This window comes from Neolamprologus multifasciatus, chromosome 12, assembly GCF_963576455.1.
Source record: "Neolamprologus multifasciatus chromosome 12, fNeoMul1.2, whole genome shotgun sequence".
Taxonomy (NCBI): domain Eukaryota; kingdom Metazoa; phylum Chordata; class Actinopteri; order Cichliformes; family Cichlidae; genus Neolamprologus; species Neolamprologus multifasciatus.
The window spans coordinates 1,680,837-1,697,950 of record NC_140450.1 but is presented as its reverse complement, the minus strand read 5'-3'; the positions used below and the strand labels follow the sequence as shown (position 1 = coordinate 1,697,950).

General features: G+C 40.2%; 1 protein-coding gene across 1 annotated transcript; it reads left to right on the top strand.

The window, feature by feature from the left end:
- Positions 1 to 6,016: 6,016 nt before the first annotated feature.
- LOC146506132 (uncharacterized) lies at positions 6,017 to 11,724 on the top strand. Its single transcript, XM_085179948.1, has 4 exons — positions 6,017 to 6,666; positions 7,392 to 8,000; positions 8,202 to 9,455; positions 9,626 to 11,724. Exons 1-4 carry the CDS (start codon positions 6,585 to 6,587, stop codon positions 11,707 to 11,709), a joined length of 4,029 nt encoding a protein of 1,342 aa, XP_085036074.1. The 5' UTR covers positions 6,017 to 6,584; the 3' UTR covers positions 11,710 to 11,724.
- The last annotated feature ends 5,390 nt before the right edge of the window (positions 11,725 to 17,114 follow it).

The window sequence follows — 17,114 nt, the reverse complement described above, 5'->3', positions numbered from 1 at the left end:
CACACCTCCCCCTCGACCTGTGCTTCGAGATTTCTGGTAGTTAGAATGACTCGGGGGTGTTGATTCATTTAAACTAACATAATCATCCTGCTGCAACCAGGTTTCTGTAAGGCAGAGTAAATCAATTTGTTGATCAATTATTAAGTCATGTACTAACAGAGACTTGGAGGAGAGAGACCTAATATTTAATAATCCACATTTCACTGTTTTACTCTTTGGTTCAGATGTGGATACTGTATTGTTCTTTCTTTGTGATTGTTTAAGTTGTTTGTTGCTGGTTTTTAGTTTGTTTTTTGTCTTTTTGGAAGCAGACACAGTCTCTATGGAGATGGGTTTTTGGGGGGGGTAGCAGGAGGAGAGAAGCTGCAGAGAGGCGTGTAAGACTGCAACTCTGCTTCCTGGTCCCAACTCTGGATAGTCATGTTTTGAGGGGTTTAATAAATTTGTCGATATTTCTAGAAATGAGAGCTGCTCCATCCAAAGTGGGATGGATGCCATCTCTCCTAACAAGACCAGGTTTCCTCCAGAAGGTTTGCCAATTATCTATGAAGCCCACATCGTTTCTGGGACACCACTCAGACAGCCAGCAATTTAAGGAGAACATGCGGCTAAACATGTCACTCCTGGTCTGATTGGGGAGGGGACCAGAGAAAACTACAGAGTCCGACATTGTTTTGGCAAAGTTACACACCGATTCAATATTGATTTTAGTGACCTCCGATTGGCGTAACCGGGTGTCATTACTGCCGACGTGAATTATGATTTTATTGAATTTACGTTTACCCTTAGCCAGCAGTTTTAAATTTCCTTCAATGTCGCCTGCTCTGGCCCCTGGAAGACAATTGACTATGGTTGCCGGTGTCTCTAGCTTCACATGTCTGAGAACAGAATCACCAATTACCAGAGTTTGACCCCCGGCGGGTGTGTCACCGAGTGGGGAAAAACGGTTAGACACATGAACGGGTTGGTGGTGTACCTGGGGCTTCTGTTTAGGACTACGCTTCCTCCTCACCGTTACCCAGCATTTCCCCAGCTGCTTGGGGTCTGCCGGGGAACAGCTAGCGGGGCCTACGCTTTTCCCTGGAACACTCTCTCACAGTCTGTTCTCTAAAACCTAAAAGAGGAATTATGGATTGGATCAACTGGTCCCTAAATGCAATTGACACACCCTCTCAACGAGAAGTCTGGGCTCGGGTGAGCCTGAGTGCTGAAGATATCTACCTATTCGGAACCATGATAACAGGGTTCTTGCTGATCGGATGCGGCTTGGCCCTGACTTATCGAAGAATTAAGGAAGCGGAACCAGATGTTCAAACCCCCACAAGGCTGCCCGCTGGGATTCGAATGATGGGACGAGGCGTGAGTTTCTCAAAATGGACTCATTGAGTGCAGCACGGATAAGATCTTGGAGAGGCTACGGCTGCTGTGAATACTCAGAATAAGATCTCTGACTGCAGACTGGATACTAGGGGTGCAACGATACTCGTATCGATATCGAACCGTTCGATACAGTGCTTTCGGTTCGGTACGCATATGTATCGAACAATACAACATTTTTAATTTATTTTATCAACTTTCCTTCTGACGATGCTGTCTGTGTTGAGCGCTCAGTGGATCTGCGCTCGACAGTGCAGCCTAGGCGGAGTAGTCGAGCGCAGATTCACTGAGCGCAGGGCAAGCTAGCTAGACAGAAGTTAAGCTGGTTGCAACATGGCAAATTGAACCTCCCCCACCCTCATGCAGACAAAAACAAGCACGCATGCTACAAACTTTACCCGAGTCATTTAGACAGCCGTTAGCACATGATTCTCCTTATGGGGACCTGATATGTTTAATATGCTGCTGAGAATATAGCCCAGAAGAAGCGTATAGTATAGCTTTTATTTTGGAAAGAGACATTTCTCCATAATAAACTCTCTTTTCCAAAGATGAGTGATTCCTCAATCAGATACAGGGCTCGCAAAATCGCTAGCCCGACGTCCTGGGGCTTTTTTCCAGTCGGGCTGCCAAAATCTATCTCTGCCCTGCCCGTCGGCCTATCGTAGGAAGGAAAAATATATGTCAATGCTTTTGCATTCTTTCGGAAATGTAGCTGGGTAATTATGTCATTGGCATCGGCCACTGTCAATATGTGACATACTGAAATCGCGTTTGAATTTGCGCTTGTTTTTTGCTTTCACTTTGCAATCGCATGAACTGTGTATAGAAAGCGACAGTACTGATTGGTGAGTGATGATAATTTGCGCACCAATTCCTCTGACATCGTCTTATCAATCGTTAGCTTACTATGCAAACATGACAAGTGAAATCTCCTGCAGCTTAAACATGTGAGAGTTTGATCGCAGAGAATCGCTGAGCGTTATGTGAGTGCGTGTGTAAAAGCAGCAGGATATATATTTTAGTTCTGCTGAGCCAAATAAGACAGGTCAGGGTGAAGAAGTGACAAAACGGAAAGGTTATGACAAATCAGACTATAAGGCAAAAAGAAAGTGCAGCTTTATGGTTTCATGGACAAAAGAATTTCTGTGGCTGCAATATGACGAGCTAAATAACCAGGGCTGCACATAAGTGGTCCGCAGGTGCGCATTCGCTGTCAAAATAAAAACCCGCACAAGATAAGAAGTTGCAACGCGTGTTTGCGTACATAAGATTTTCAGGAGGAGGACAGACATTTGTTTAGAACTCTTAAAGATGTCGAAGAAGCTCCTTTAAGCAATTACTGTGATGTTCCTCCACCTCCAAAGAAATGTCAGAAGGAGTCCGAACCACAAAAGAAGCACGTATTCTCGGAAAAGTGGTTGCAGGAGGTGAGCTGGCTTCAAACAAATGATGAACGCACAGAGATGTGGTGCAGAATGTGCCGTGAAAATTTAATAAATGACAAATTAATAAAAAGGCATGAACATTTTTTTTGTATCGAAAAAATATCGAACCGTGACACCAAAGTATCGAACCGAACCGAACCGTGAATTTTGTTGTATCGTTGCACCCCTACTGGATACATCTCGGAAGGGCTAGCTCGGAATAACATCTCTGGGCGTAAATTGGATGACATCTCGGGGAGGCACACTGCCGTGAGTTCTCAGGATCGGCTCCTTGAGCACAAGAAATGACAACATCACAGAACGCAAGTATGGCAAAGCTCGCGGCTCTCCAACGGGAGATTGAGAGACCAGTGTTGGACAGTAGAACTGCTTTGAAATTCATATGAGCTGTTCGCACTAAAGTAAAAAGCACCATCACTTCATGCGGATACCCCTTGGGCGCCAGCTGTGGTCTCAAGGCTGGAACCGAAAAACAACACCCTGATAACGACTGTGTTTAGTCTGTTCCTTCCCATTCCATGCAAGGCCACCTGGGTTGGCTGGAAGACTGTTTACTTAGCCCAGCAGGGCGAAGGACACTGTCTCAGCTGAACTCTGGACACGCACACACATACATATACACTGATATGCACACACTCATCCCCCCTCCCTTTCCAAATGCCTTCGACGCTTATTCCCCTCCGATGCTGACGGTGGATCAAGGAGACCAGCGCACGCAGGCCCGGATGTACTGTCTAATTCAGCTGTCTCTCACCCTTTACCCACCCCTGTTGCTTGTCATGTGTTTCTTTGGTGTATTAAGAGTTTTTTCATGTGCATTGGTGTTTTTTTTCTGTTCTCAAACTGATCTCCCTGTTGGAGCTCAGTCTGGGGGGAGTTATTTTTTCTCCTCATCTTTCCTCATGTTGTGCATTTTCCATTGTTATACCTCTCTGACCTGTCTTCCCCATGTGATGTTTTGTGTAATGTATGTATGGTCGGAGGGTAAGATGGCGCCGCCATTGTGTGCAATAGGTCGGCAGCCTTATGAAATTTCCTCTTGTGGGACTAATAAAGGTATATCAAATCAAATCAAATCAAACTCCAGTCCTCGAGGGCCGGTGTCCTGAAACTTTTAAATGTCTCTCTGCTGCAACACACCTGAAGAACATTAGTAGGTCATTAACAAGACTTTATAGAACTTATATGTGTTGGGTATATGATGACATGTGCAAATCCTTTAAATGAGTTTTTCGAGACACTGACAAATGAAGTATTTATTGCTGAAAAACAGTCATATCTTTGACCTGCAGATAGTCTGTAATATTAGATAGAGATCAGGTTTCTTTGTAACTAATGATAGCAACATGGCCAAATGAAACTGAGAATAACCCACTAAGTAAATGCTGAAATAAGGGTGGATGATCGTCACTAGACACTCAAACGGAAAAGTTTTGGATTTCAGTTTGAACCCCCCCCAACTTTATTCTTGACTCAAATAAGGAGAGTTCATTTGGAAGAACCGAATATGATTCATTGAGAGTACTTTCATTCACCTTAAAGTGAACAACAGTCTGAAAGGGACTTTCTGCCATGTTTTACAGGCAGTCATGCTTCTGAAGACTAGTTTTTGTTCGCTTTGTTGTGAATATTTACATAACCATCCAAGTGTCTGTATCCAGCACCGTCTGTGCAAAACTCCTTCGATGTCAGAGGTTCAAACATGAAAAACAAACAGTTTTCTCTGTCATTGTTGTTTTTTCTTTTTAACTCCACAGTCAGTGAGTTCTGCAGCTGAATGACAGCATGGCAGCAGCATTTGGTGAGTCTTACTTTGTCACACTTACATGCAGTAACTGTGAGTTACCTCCCTCTACAAGCACTTTTTGACAATAATTTAATTGTTTCTTGGTTTCTCCGGTTTGGAGAAATGTGAAAAAAATGAAGAAAAAGTGATTATTAGAGGATAAACGACGTGGCTTTGAGGAGGGCTTTCTTATAAAGCAACAAACTATTTCTCCAGGCTAAATGATGATCCTCTAAATTAGTGACACGCCTTTTCCTCTCCAGCTTACGAGTCATCTGCTTTAGGCTACGTGTTTGAGAATTATACCACGGAGTCAGGTACTTCTGATTAGAGACCTTAGTTTTCACCGGAGCTACAGTATCCAGAGTCGTACGTAGTGAGGAGGTAAAATTATTAACAAGATAATCGACCTCTGTTGGAGCAGCGTTCAGATAGCTGCTCTGCTCTATGTTGGTACAGGGCATTGAAGATGATAACAGTGGTGGATTACAGTAGATGTCTTTCTTAAACTTAGTTACAGCGCTTTCAGAAAGACATCTACTGTGATAAAGTCTACTCTCCACTGCTGTGTAATCAATTATTGTAAATGTAAATGTTATCAGGAAATTATCAGACAGGAGAGGGTTTTCAGGAAACACTGTTATATGTTCAGTTTCTATGCCATAGGTAAAACAAGATCTAGAGTGTGATTAAAGTGGTGGGTGGGTTCTTTTACAGTTTGAGAGAAGTCAATTGAGTCTAATAACAGATTAAATGCCATGTTGAGGCTGTCATTTTTAGCATCTACATGGATGTTAAAATCACCCACAATAATTATTTTATCTGAGCTGAGAACTAAATCAGATAAAAAGTCTGAGAAATCAGACAGAAGCTCTGTGTAAGGCCCAGGTGGATAATAGATGATAACAAGTAAGACTGGTTTCTGAGTTTTACAGCTGGGGTGGACGAGGTTAAGCATCAGGCTTTCAAATGAATTAAAAGTCTGTCTGGGTCTTTGGTTGATTAAAAGGCTGGTGTGAAAAATTGCTGCCACACCTCCCCCTCGGCCTGTACTTTGAGATTTCTGGTAGTTAGAATGACTCGGGGGTGTTGATTCATTTAAACTAACATAATCATCCTGCTGCAACCAGGTTTCTGTAAGGCAGAGTAAATCGATTTGTTGATCAATTATTAAGTCATGTACTAACAGAGACTTGGAGGAGAGGACCTAATATTTAATAATCCACATTTCACTGTTTTACTCTTTGGTTAAAATGTGGATACTGTATTGTTCTTTCTTTGTGATTGTTTATGTTTAAGTTGTTTGTTGCTGGTTTTTAGTTTGTTTTTTGTCTTTTTGGGAGCTGACACAGTCTCTGTGGAGATGGGTTTTTGGGGGGGTGTACCTGGGGCTTCTTTTTAAGACTATGCTTCCTCCTCACCGTCACCCAGCTGCCCTCTTTCCCCAGCTGCTTGGGGTCTGCCGGAGAACAGCTAGCGGGGCCTACGCTCTCTTCGGCTGCACCAGCTACAGGGGCCTGGCTAGCTACGGGTGAATGAAGGGTGTGAAGCCGAGTCTCCAATTCAGTAATCCTGGCCTCCAGAGCTGCAAATATGCTGCATGTGTTACAGATATCATTACTGCTAAAGGAGGCCGGGGAGTAACTAAACATCTGACACAATGAGCAGGAAAGTGCAGGAGGAACAGGTGAAGAAGCCATGGTGCTAACGAGTCGGCTACGAGCTAAGCTAAGCTAGCGAAACAGTACAGAGACAGTGAGTGAATATTTTGGCTATAAATTAGGTAGTGAGAATGTCAGAATGTATTTTCTGAAAATTAACAGTCATGTTTAATAATCTTTCCCAGAACTAATGTGATCTGTTCATGCAGTCAGCCGTTGACATTAAAAGTGCTTTGTTCCATCTGATTTAGTCATTGCAGGATAACACGTCTCAATGCATAAACTACTACTAATAATAATAAAAGGAGAGTTATGTATTTCTTTATCTTTGCAGAACCACAAGACACTTTTCCCAGACGTCGCAGGAACAGCATCAAACTTCTGCCACCCATCAGTGAGTTTTTAAAGAAAATATTATGTTTAAAGCAAACTTTAACTGGGCAATTTAAGGTGGAACACATTAGACAGAAGCAGGTGAAGACAAAATATAGCAGGAAGTGTGAAGCCTGTTTGGAATAATGAAAACCCCTATTGCACGGATTCTGCTTTCTCTCTTTACATTTAAAGCTCATATAATGTATAGAAAAGTGAAGAAAACTATTTTATGTAAACTTTTGGGGGTCATTTCTGGGAGAGGTTACAGCAAATGTCTCCTTAACTTCATGTTAACAGATCAAACATTCAGGATACCAGTGTTTGTTTATGTAGCTCTATGCCACAGACATGAAGTTGGTGCAATTTATTGAAACTGATGCATTCTGTGACAATGATGCTCAAAAGAGATTATAGAAATAAAATTGTGCCAAACAAGAAAAAAAAAATTGGTCTTTAGATTCTGATACTGTAGATTTAAAACTGAGCTTTTAATAGAGGTCAATTTTTAAACTTTATGTAGTATTCTCATATATGAATATATATCTATGGTTCACTAATGGTCCATAAATACTAGAAAAAATAACACATATTTAAACAAGAGAACAAATTTTCAATAATTAAAACTCAACGGTTACAGGGGAAAACTTATTAAAAATAAATTACAACTTATGATATAATGTTGTTGCTGCTTGTATTAACTTTGAAAGATTCTTTGTTCAGTGTTTGTGTTTGCTGTCATTTCAGTGTCTGAGCTCAGAGCTGTCCTGCTGGGGAACAGCTGGTCTGAGAGGAGCTCAGTGGGGAACTTTATACTGGGAGAGAACAAGTTCAACCCTGAGGAAGAACTGGACCGATGTGTGAGAGTCAGTGGACAGATTCAAGGGAAAGAAATATTTCTCATCAACACTCCAGATCTGCTTCATCCAAACATCTCAGAGGAGAAAATAAAGGAACATGTGAAAAACTGTGTGAGGCTCTCTGATCCTGGACCTCATGTGTTCCTGCTGGTTCTACAGCCTAAGGACTTCACTGAGCATCAAAAAACGAGACTCTGCAGAGTCCTGAACTTCTTCAGTGATCATTCCTTTAATCATTCACTGGTTCTGATATCACCACCCAGAGAGAGGCGTCCAGGTTTACGGCATAGTGTCATGTATCATACACCTATACAGGAAATGATACAAAGATGTAATAACAAGTCACTGCAGCTTGAAAACCTCAACATTCGGGAGTTACTAGAAAACATGAAACGCATTGTAGAAATGAACAATGGAACACATGTGACCTGTCAGCACACCAGCGCTGAACAAAGAAAAGAAGCTCCTGTTACTTTGAGTTATCCTCAGCCTGTTGGTAAGTAAAAAAACCCAAACTCTATCTGTAGATATTTTAACATAAAGACACCTTATGAAAAGTGCTCAGAAGGAACTATCCACCAAAAACATGAAGCAGCATTTACTGAAGATGAAAAAAGTGAAGAAAGACCAAAAGGCTTTTAGGATCAGTCAGACAGTCTGAGAGTAATTTCCTGTTTGTATCTTTGCTCCTTTAGAGGACGTAGACTCTGTATTTTGCTGTTTGGAGGAAACTCAGCAAAGACAGAACTCTGTAGCTTTATTGTGAAGAAAAATTACGATTTTTCAGGATTTTCTCCAGACAGACAAGTTTTCCATGGAGAGTGGAGAGGAAAACCTTTAACAGTAGTGAAAACTCCCGACTTCTTAAGTCCGTCTCTGAAAGCAGTGAGAGAAGAGATGAAGAGCTGTGTGAGTCTCTGTCCTCCTGGACCAAATGTTCTGCTGCTGATGGTGAAACCTTCTGATTTTTCTATGCCGAGCAGAAAAACTCTCAGTTTGACCCTTAGTGTGTTTAATGAAAATGCCTTTAAACACTCAATGGTCATCATCACAGATGAGGAGAAGATATGTTTTTCTGTTAATTCTCTACTTAGAGATTGTGAAGGTAGACACTACAACATGTTTGAAAATGATCATCGACAGTTGATGGAGAAGATTGAGAACATCGTGCATGAGAACAAAGAAAAATTCCTCACAGTCACTGAAGAGACCATCAGACCAAAGTCTGAAGACATCAAACCATCTTTAAACCTGGGTCTGTTAAAAGAAGAGGTTAAACCCAATCTGAAGTCCAGTCTGAACCTGGTTCTGTGTGGGAGGAGAGGAGCAGGGAAGACGTCAGCAGCCAAGGCCATTTTAGGTCAGACTGAGCTTCATTCAGCCTCCAACTCATCAGAGTGTGTTAAACATCAGGGAGAGGTGTGTGGACGTCGGGTTTCCCTGGTGGAGCTGCCTGCCTTGTATGGAAAACCTCAGGAGGCAGTGATGGAGGAATCACTCAGGTGTATCTCCCTCTGTGATCCTGAGGGTGTCCATGCCTTCATCCTGGTCCTACCTGTGGCTCCCCTCACTGATGAAGACAAGGGAGAGTTAGAGACCATCCAGAACACATTCAGCTCTCGAGTCAATGACTTCACCACGATTCTGTTCACTGTGGACTCAGATCCTACAGATCCAGCTGTTATTAACTTTATAAAGTGGAACAAGAACATCCAGGAGCTCTGTGAGAGATTTGGAGGAAGATCAGTTGATCTCAATGTCAAAGACAAACAGGAGATCCCACAGCTGTTAGATACTGTGGAAAGAATGAGACTGGGCAAGGACAAACCAGGTAGTTATACAACTGTAACATTTGCACGCGCTCAAATAGGAAAGATTGTTCAACAAGAAAGAACTATCACTCTGCAACAGGCTGAACTTGAAAAACTGAAAAACAAGAAACATGACACATGTAAGTACTTGAAATATTTATTCTCTCTGTTTTACATCGTGTCCAAAAATCTTTTTAAAAATACGTTTGTTTTGTTTGTTTGTTTGTTTTACAATTTTTCCTCTTTACACCATCATAATAAATGTAAAAGCAGTTGTTGAAAGAAAATAAACCTTTGTAAAATGTTACAGGTGATGAAGTGAAGCAGGACTCAGAGCCTCTCAGGATTGTGCTGATTGGGAAGACTGGAAATGGAAAAAGCTCATCAGGAAATACCATTCTAGGAAAAAAGCAATATAAAGCTGAACCGAGTCAAACATCAGTCACCAAATGTTGTCAGAAAGAATATGGTGAAGTGGACGGTCGCCCTGTTGTTGTGATCGACACTCCTGGTCTCTTTGACAACAGTTTAACAAATGAACAGGTTCAAGATGAGATGGTGAAATGTGTCAGTCTTCTGGCTCCAGGACCACATGTCTTCCTGCTGGTGATACAGATCGGCAGATTCACAGAAGAGGAGAAGAAAACACTCAATTTAATCCAGGATGGGTTTGGAAAAAACTCTGAAAAGTTCACCATCATTCTTTTAACTGGAGGAGATAAACTGGAGAACGATGATGTGTCCATAGAAGATTACATAAAAACCAAATGTGATGATTCCTTTAAGAAGCTGATCTCTGACTGTGGAGGAAGATACCATGTGTTCAATAACTGTGATAAAAAAAACTGCCAACAAGTCAGTGAGCTGATAACAAAGATTGACACCATGGTGAAGGAAAATGGAGGAAACTGCTTTACCAATGAGATGCTGCAAAAGGCTGAAGCAGCGATAAAGAAGGAAATGGAGAGAATCCTGAAGGAGAAGGAAGAAGAAATGAAGAGAAAAAGAGAGGAGCTAGAAAGAAAACATGAGGAAGAAAAGGAAGCCATCAAAAAAAGATTGGAAGAAGAGAAGAAAATATTACAGCGGGAAAGAGACCAGAAACTGAAGGAAATGGAGGATAATATGAATAAGGAGCGTGAGGAGAGAAAGAAAGAACAGGAAATGAGAAAAAGAGAGAACAGGAAACGGGAAGAGGAGGAAGAAAGACGTAGGCAGGATTTTATAAAGCAGCTTGAAATGTTGGACAAACAAATTCAGTCAGAAAAAGAGGAAAAGGAAAGGATTGACAAAAAGCTGGACGAGAGCAGAGAAGAGATGAAAAGAAAACAAGAAGCCTGGGAGAAAGAACGAAGAGAAGAAAGAGAGAAACGAGAACAAGAGGAAAAACAGAGACGACAGGAGGAGGAAAAACGACTGAAAGAAGAGAAAGAAAAAATACAGCAGGAAAGAGACCAGAAACTCAAACAGATGGAGGATTATCTAAATAAGGAGCGTGAAGAGAGAAAGAAAGAACAGGAAATGAGAGAAAATGAGAACAGGAAACGGGAAGAGGAGGAAGAAAAACGTAGGCAGGATTTTAAAATGCAGCTTGAACTATTGGACAAACAAATTCAGTCAGAAAAAGAAGAAAAGAAAAATGTGGAGAGAAAGCTGGAAGTGAGCAGAGAGATAAGAAGGAAACAGGAGCAGTGGGAGAAAGAACGAAGAGAACAAAGAGAGAAACGAGAACAAGAGGAAAAACAGAGACGACAGGAGGAGGAAGAAAGAATGAAAGAACAGAAAGAAAAAATACAGCAGGAAGCAGAGCTGAAAATCAAAGAGATGGAGGATAATATGAAAAAGGAGTGTGAAGAGAGAAAGAAAGAACAGGAAGGAAGAGAAAAAGAGAACAGGAAACGGGAAGAGGAGGAAGAAAAACGTAGGCAGGATTTTAAAATGCAACTTGAAAGATCGGACAAACAAATTCAGACAGAAAAAGAGGAAAAGGAAAGGATTGACAAAAAGCTGGACGAGAGCAGAGAAGAGATGAAGAGAAAACAAGAAGCCTGGGAGAAAGAACAAAGAGAAGAAAGAGAGAAACGAGAACAAGAAGATAAACAGAGACAACAGGAGGAGGAAGAAAGAATGAAAAAACTTGAAGAAAAGTACAAACAGGAAAAAGAAAGTTATGAAAACAAAAGAAAAGAATATGAGAGCAGGAGAGAAAAGGAGGAGAAAGAACAAAAAGCACGGGAGGAAAACTATAAAAGAGAAGTGGAGGATCTGAAGCAGAAGTATAACGATCAGGCCAGAAGAGAAGCTGAATTTAAGGAACAACACAGAAAGGAAATTTCAGCTCTGAAACAAAAGCATGAGAAAGAAATGAAAGACAAATGGTGTATCCTGATGTGAAGGCAATGAAAGCTCTCAGTGAAGAACAACTAAAGAAAAAGCACCAAGAAAATGAAAAGCTACAGAAACAGCACCAAGAAGAAATCAGTGATGTTGTGAAAAATAATCTCCAAAAGAAGTGACAATCTGAGAAAAAATCATTAAATTACTGGAAAAGCAGGAAAAGGAAATGAAGAATGTAAAAGATGAAAAGGAAAAGAAAACTCTGCAGGAAACACATGAAAAAGAATTAAGTGACCTGATAGAGAAACTTCTGAATAAAGTCAATTCACAGAACAAAGGTTCAGTCAGTTCAAGAATTTCTTTTTAATATTAGTCAACAAATAATCACAGCTGTTTGCAGTTTATGTGATTTATCACAGTGAAGGTTCATCAACATGTGAAAATGATTACACTAAAATCATAACTTGAATGTATCAATTATTAGTTGCTAATTATTTTTTGCAGGACAGCCCATAATTACATCAGTGTCTGTATTTCTTAATTCAGTGACACTTCAGCCTGACTTTGAAAGATACGTCTTTGTCTTTCTTTTTTTTTCATTTTGTCACTGCTTTTCCTTCATGACTCATCAATGAAATGCTGTCTGAAACACAGGAATGAACTTTGTTAGCTACCAGTCTGACTATAATTGTATAAACATCCACATTATCATTTTAGTAGGTTATCATGATCACTTTCTAGTTTTCATTCTAATTGAAGTTATTTTGAGACAAATTTAGAATTTATGTCCTTCAAACTAAAATAACTAAATAAACTGCATGTCTTTGCTGTTTCCTTATACCATGATTAGAATCACCCCTAATATCCCATTATATCAGGGCACAATTTAAAACGTTTGCTTTCTACAATTTTCTGTTTTAGCACCTTTTTGTTTGTTTGTTTGTTTTTTAAAACTAAGTAGGCACAAGGGGCTTAAAAAACGTGTGTTTTATGTTTTATGATTTCTCTTGTTCTCTTTTGTTTGAGAAATTTGCATTTCTTGTTCTGGTTCCTTTGGATGTACACATTTTTACTGAGACAGTTGTTCTTTGCTTAATGACATTTTTTCCATATAATCACATTACAATAAATAATGTTTTTCTGCACTTAAATTTAGATAAGCTTAAAGAAATCATCGTTTTAAGAAATACACATTGTGATGAATTTATCATTATTTATTTCTCGAACAAATTCCTCTGCTGAGTACATGAACCGCAGTCACACCATCTATATTTTCACACCTACATCCTTATGTATGGTTCAATATGCAAATTATGGTGCCATTAGGTGTACCTTTCTTTGGATAAACATATCTGTGATAACTTTGTTGTTCCTTTTGATAAATGGACTGGTTCTTATATAATGCTTTTACGGTGGCCCTGAGAGGCCAAACGGACTGCAACTTCAGAAAACACTTGCAAAAAGAAAAATGCTGCAAAAAGAAAAACGCTGCAAAAAGAAAAATGCTGCAAAAAGAAAAATGCTGCATAAAGAAAAATGCTGCAAAAAGAAAAACGCTGCAAAAAGAAAAACGCTGCAAAAAGAAAAATGCTGCAAAAGCACACACAACACACACACAACGGAAATAGGAAAAAAGACAACGGAAATGTTTCTGGGGAGACAATAACCGGACGGACCAGATGCACGAACCAAAGCATGTATGTATGGCTGTATCCCAATTCAGGGACTGTTTCCCAATTCAGGTGCTGTGTCCCAATTCGGGGTATGCACGCTTGAAGTACGCACACTACGCGTACTACGGACGGTGTGTACTATAAGTACGGGAAGTGCGGAAGTGAGAGGCTTGTGAAATGGGACGGTATATGCTTCGTCGCGCTGTTCAGGTTGCCTAGCAACCATGATACTAACCGCGAGACACGTTACATACAGCTTTGTTTGACAGAAATGAAGGAGAAAATTGTTTTGTTGGTCATTCATTTTTGTCATGACATCACTTTGATTAGTTGAGTATCTGAGGCTGAGACCACAGGACTGTAAAACATGATTGTTGGGCTTCATTTCTGTACTGAACAGTCATTTAAGATTAGCTAGTAAATAATAATTAGTTAATGTTGTTCATGAGACTAAAATCATCTCACTGTGGTAATGTAAATATAATATGGCCAATATTATAGTATTGTCAGATTATATATATATATATATATATATATATATATATATATATATATATATATATATATATATATCACTGACTTTCAGCTTGTTGTGTTTGTGGATATATGACTGACTTTAATTATCCATAAAATCATCAGATTCTCTGTAAGATTAAGGTCGACTATATGTATATTTAGAAGTAGAGGCTTTAAAACCAAGTTAATGCTGAAAGTACAAACATCACTAGTGTCACATAACTTTGCCGACATGTGGCCAACAGCAATGTTTTAATGTTCTTCGTTATTAAACATTCGCACATGAATAAGTGACGTCATATTCAGTACTTACTTTTGACAGTTCACTTTTCGGCCGCTCCCTTCTGCCGTATTTTGCGGCAAAATTATCCACACCCACCGCCGCGCTATGAATTGTGGGATATATGGGACCACGAAGCGTGCACCGGACCACGCTTGATATTTGGGGAAATCGACGGCGCATTTGGAGTATGCATTTGAAGTACACTTCGAATTGGGACAGCCGTCGTCGCGTGGCGGTGACGTAACCGCACTTAAAATGCGTACTTCAAGCGTGCATACCCCGAATTGGGACACAGCAAGGGTCTGCAGTCTTAAAGTACGCAGCCTTAACGGTCCTCAAGGGCCGCATACTCAAAGATCGCTGCGGCCGGAAGTGCGGGGCTTGTAGGCTTGTGAGATGGGACGGTCTAGCCTCCGTCGCGCTGCCCAGGTTGCCTAGCAACCATGAAACTAACAGCTGGAAACGTTTCATACAGCTTTGTTTGACAGAAATGAAGGATAACATATTTTGTACATTTGTTTCTACACGAGCTTTGTTTGATTTGATAAGTATCTGAGGCTGAGACCACAGGACTGTAAAACATGATTGTTGGGCTTCATTTCTGTACTGAACAGTCATTTAAGATTAGCTAGTAAATAATAATTAGCTGATGTTGTTCATGAGACTAAAGTCATCTCACTGTGGTAATGTAAATATAATATGGCCAATATTATATTAATCATTATTAGTTATTACAGCAGTGAACATGAACTCTGTGTCAAACACTGAGCTTCAGTAAAGATTCAAGTTGCAGTTATTTATATGTCTTATCACCTTAAATCTTCACTCAAAGACATTCAAGTATCTGTGACAGTGTATACAGATGTTTTATATATAAGAGACAAATATTGTTCTTTTAATATGTTGGCATTACTAAATGTGGCTCAATGCTTACATATATGTGTAAAAAGAAATTATATGAGCTGTGATAACTGTTTCTGATAAAATGAAGAGTAGACTGATATATTGAATATTCCTTTATTGGGTGAGAAAATCAGACCATGTCATAACTGCTTTAAGTCACACAGAATAGATATCAGAGCCTTAAACAGGCTGACTTCTGCTAAATGGGTCAAACTGGGCAGAAAGTCTACAAACACATAACATCCTTATAGAATATGATGTAACACTATAGATCAACTTACCTCAGAATATATAAAGCATATAAACAATTACAGCAATATGATGCAACAAACACAGCAGCTACTGATCCAAAATACTCAAAGCTTCATAGAACTGAAACAAACATTTATTTTTAGCTCCATTCTGCTGCTGATACATACTTTAGGTTTCTGAACATTAAACTTGTTGCTGCCTTTCATAGTGTGTAACTTGAAGGCCCTGAGTACTTTCTCCCACACTGCAAACACTGGATGATAACATTATTTGAACATTACCTAATAAGACTGATTCAGGACAGACAATTAGTTATTTTAAACTTTCCTAGCAGTCATTCACAAACAGGGAACAGTCTGTCTATTCTCTCCATCTGTCAGCTGCTGCTGGCTCTTCCTCCGCCTCTTCCTCACACACTGCTGAGTTTCTCCTGGTGGATCATCAGGGGTGCAAAGCCTCACAGATGATGTGCAGCAGTGAGTCCCTCAGTCTGTCCTCACTCTGGACACTTGCAGTCATCACACATGGAAATCAAATGTGTGATAAGCTGCAGGATTCAAACACAAGTGTGACTTATAAACACATGTTCATACTTTTATTCCACAATCAGAGAGAAAGAAACAGAGAGAGAGTGCAGGACAGACACACAGGTCTCTGGGTGTATTTTTCCAGCAGTGTGCACGCTCAGATTTTCATGTTTTTTAAAAAAAATTATTTTATTTCTCTCTCTGAGAGCCATACACACTGTATATAAACATCTGCCAAATTCCAGCTGTTAACAAGAGCGACCTGACGAAATTTTAATGAACACACAGACAGTTCAGGATCTGATGGTAAATAATTCTTCCACACACTGCACAGATCAGCTATTCCACACAGGCTTGTTTGTAATAATGCAGCTCTCCTCTGGATAAATCCTGAGCTCCACCTGAGTCTAAGTCCTCAGGACCTTAACAGAGTTCACTTTTATAGAAACCTTCTTCAGCCTCCTCTTACTCTTCTTAACTGCCACGCTACTAGGAGAGAAATACATATAAAACCTACACTTACACTCTATTTTTATTTTTAGGACATCACTCTGTCCCTCACACACCTTCATCAGTGCTCGTCTTTGAGCTGCTAATTTGCGCTGCTCCTGGCAGGAATTTATTAAAATGATCTGACTGCATATTTGCACATACATTAGCACACTGCTGTTGGATCCCCTAAATGACTTTCCACTCCCATGGCAGCATTCTTACAAATTTCAGTAATAAAATGGAGTTCAGTGCCAATTCACCAAGCACACTGTGAATATTTTATATCCTCAGTTGGAAATTAAATATAAACTCATTTAAGGAAGAATTGTTTCTGTGATCCATCTACACTCCTACTGTTGTATGAATCTGATAGATTCAGTGGTTGAATGTAACTTTGCACATTTACAGACTACAATTCAGGAATTAACCAGGAGAGGTTGTTCTCCTCATCTAACAGAAACCAGTTTTTATTCAGTTGTAAAATTTTCTCAGTCTCAGTTTTCTTTGAGGTGTTAAATGGTAAATGTTCTGTATAGCCCTTTACTTAGTCCCTAAGGACCTCAAAGCATTTTACACTACATTCAGTCATTCACACACAGGTGTGATGTGTGATGGCAGCTACATTGTAGCTACAGCCACCCTGGGGTGCACTGACAGAGGCGAGGCTGCCAGACACTGGCGCCACCGGGCCCTCTGACCACCACCAGTAGGCAACAGGTGAAGCGTCTGTCCAAGGACACAATGACCGAGACTGTCCAAGCCGGGGCTCGAACCGGCAACCTTCTGATTACAAGGCAAACTCCCAACTCTTGAGCC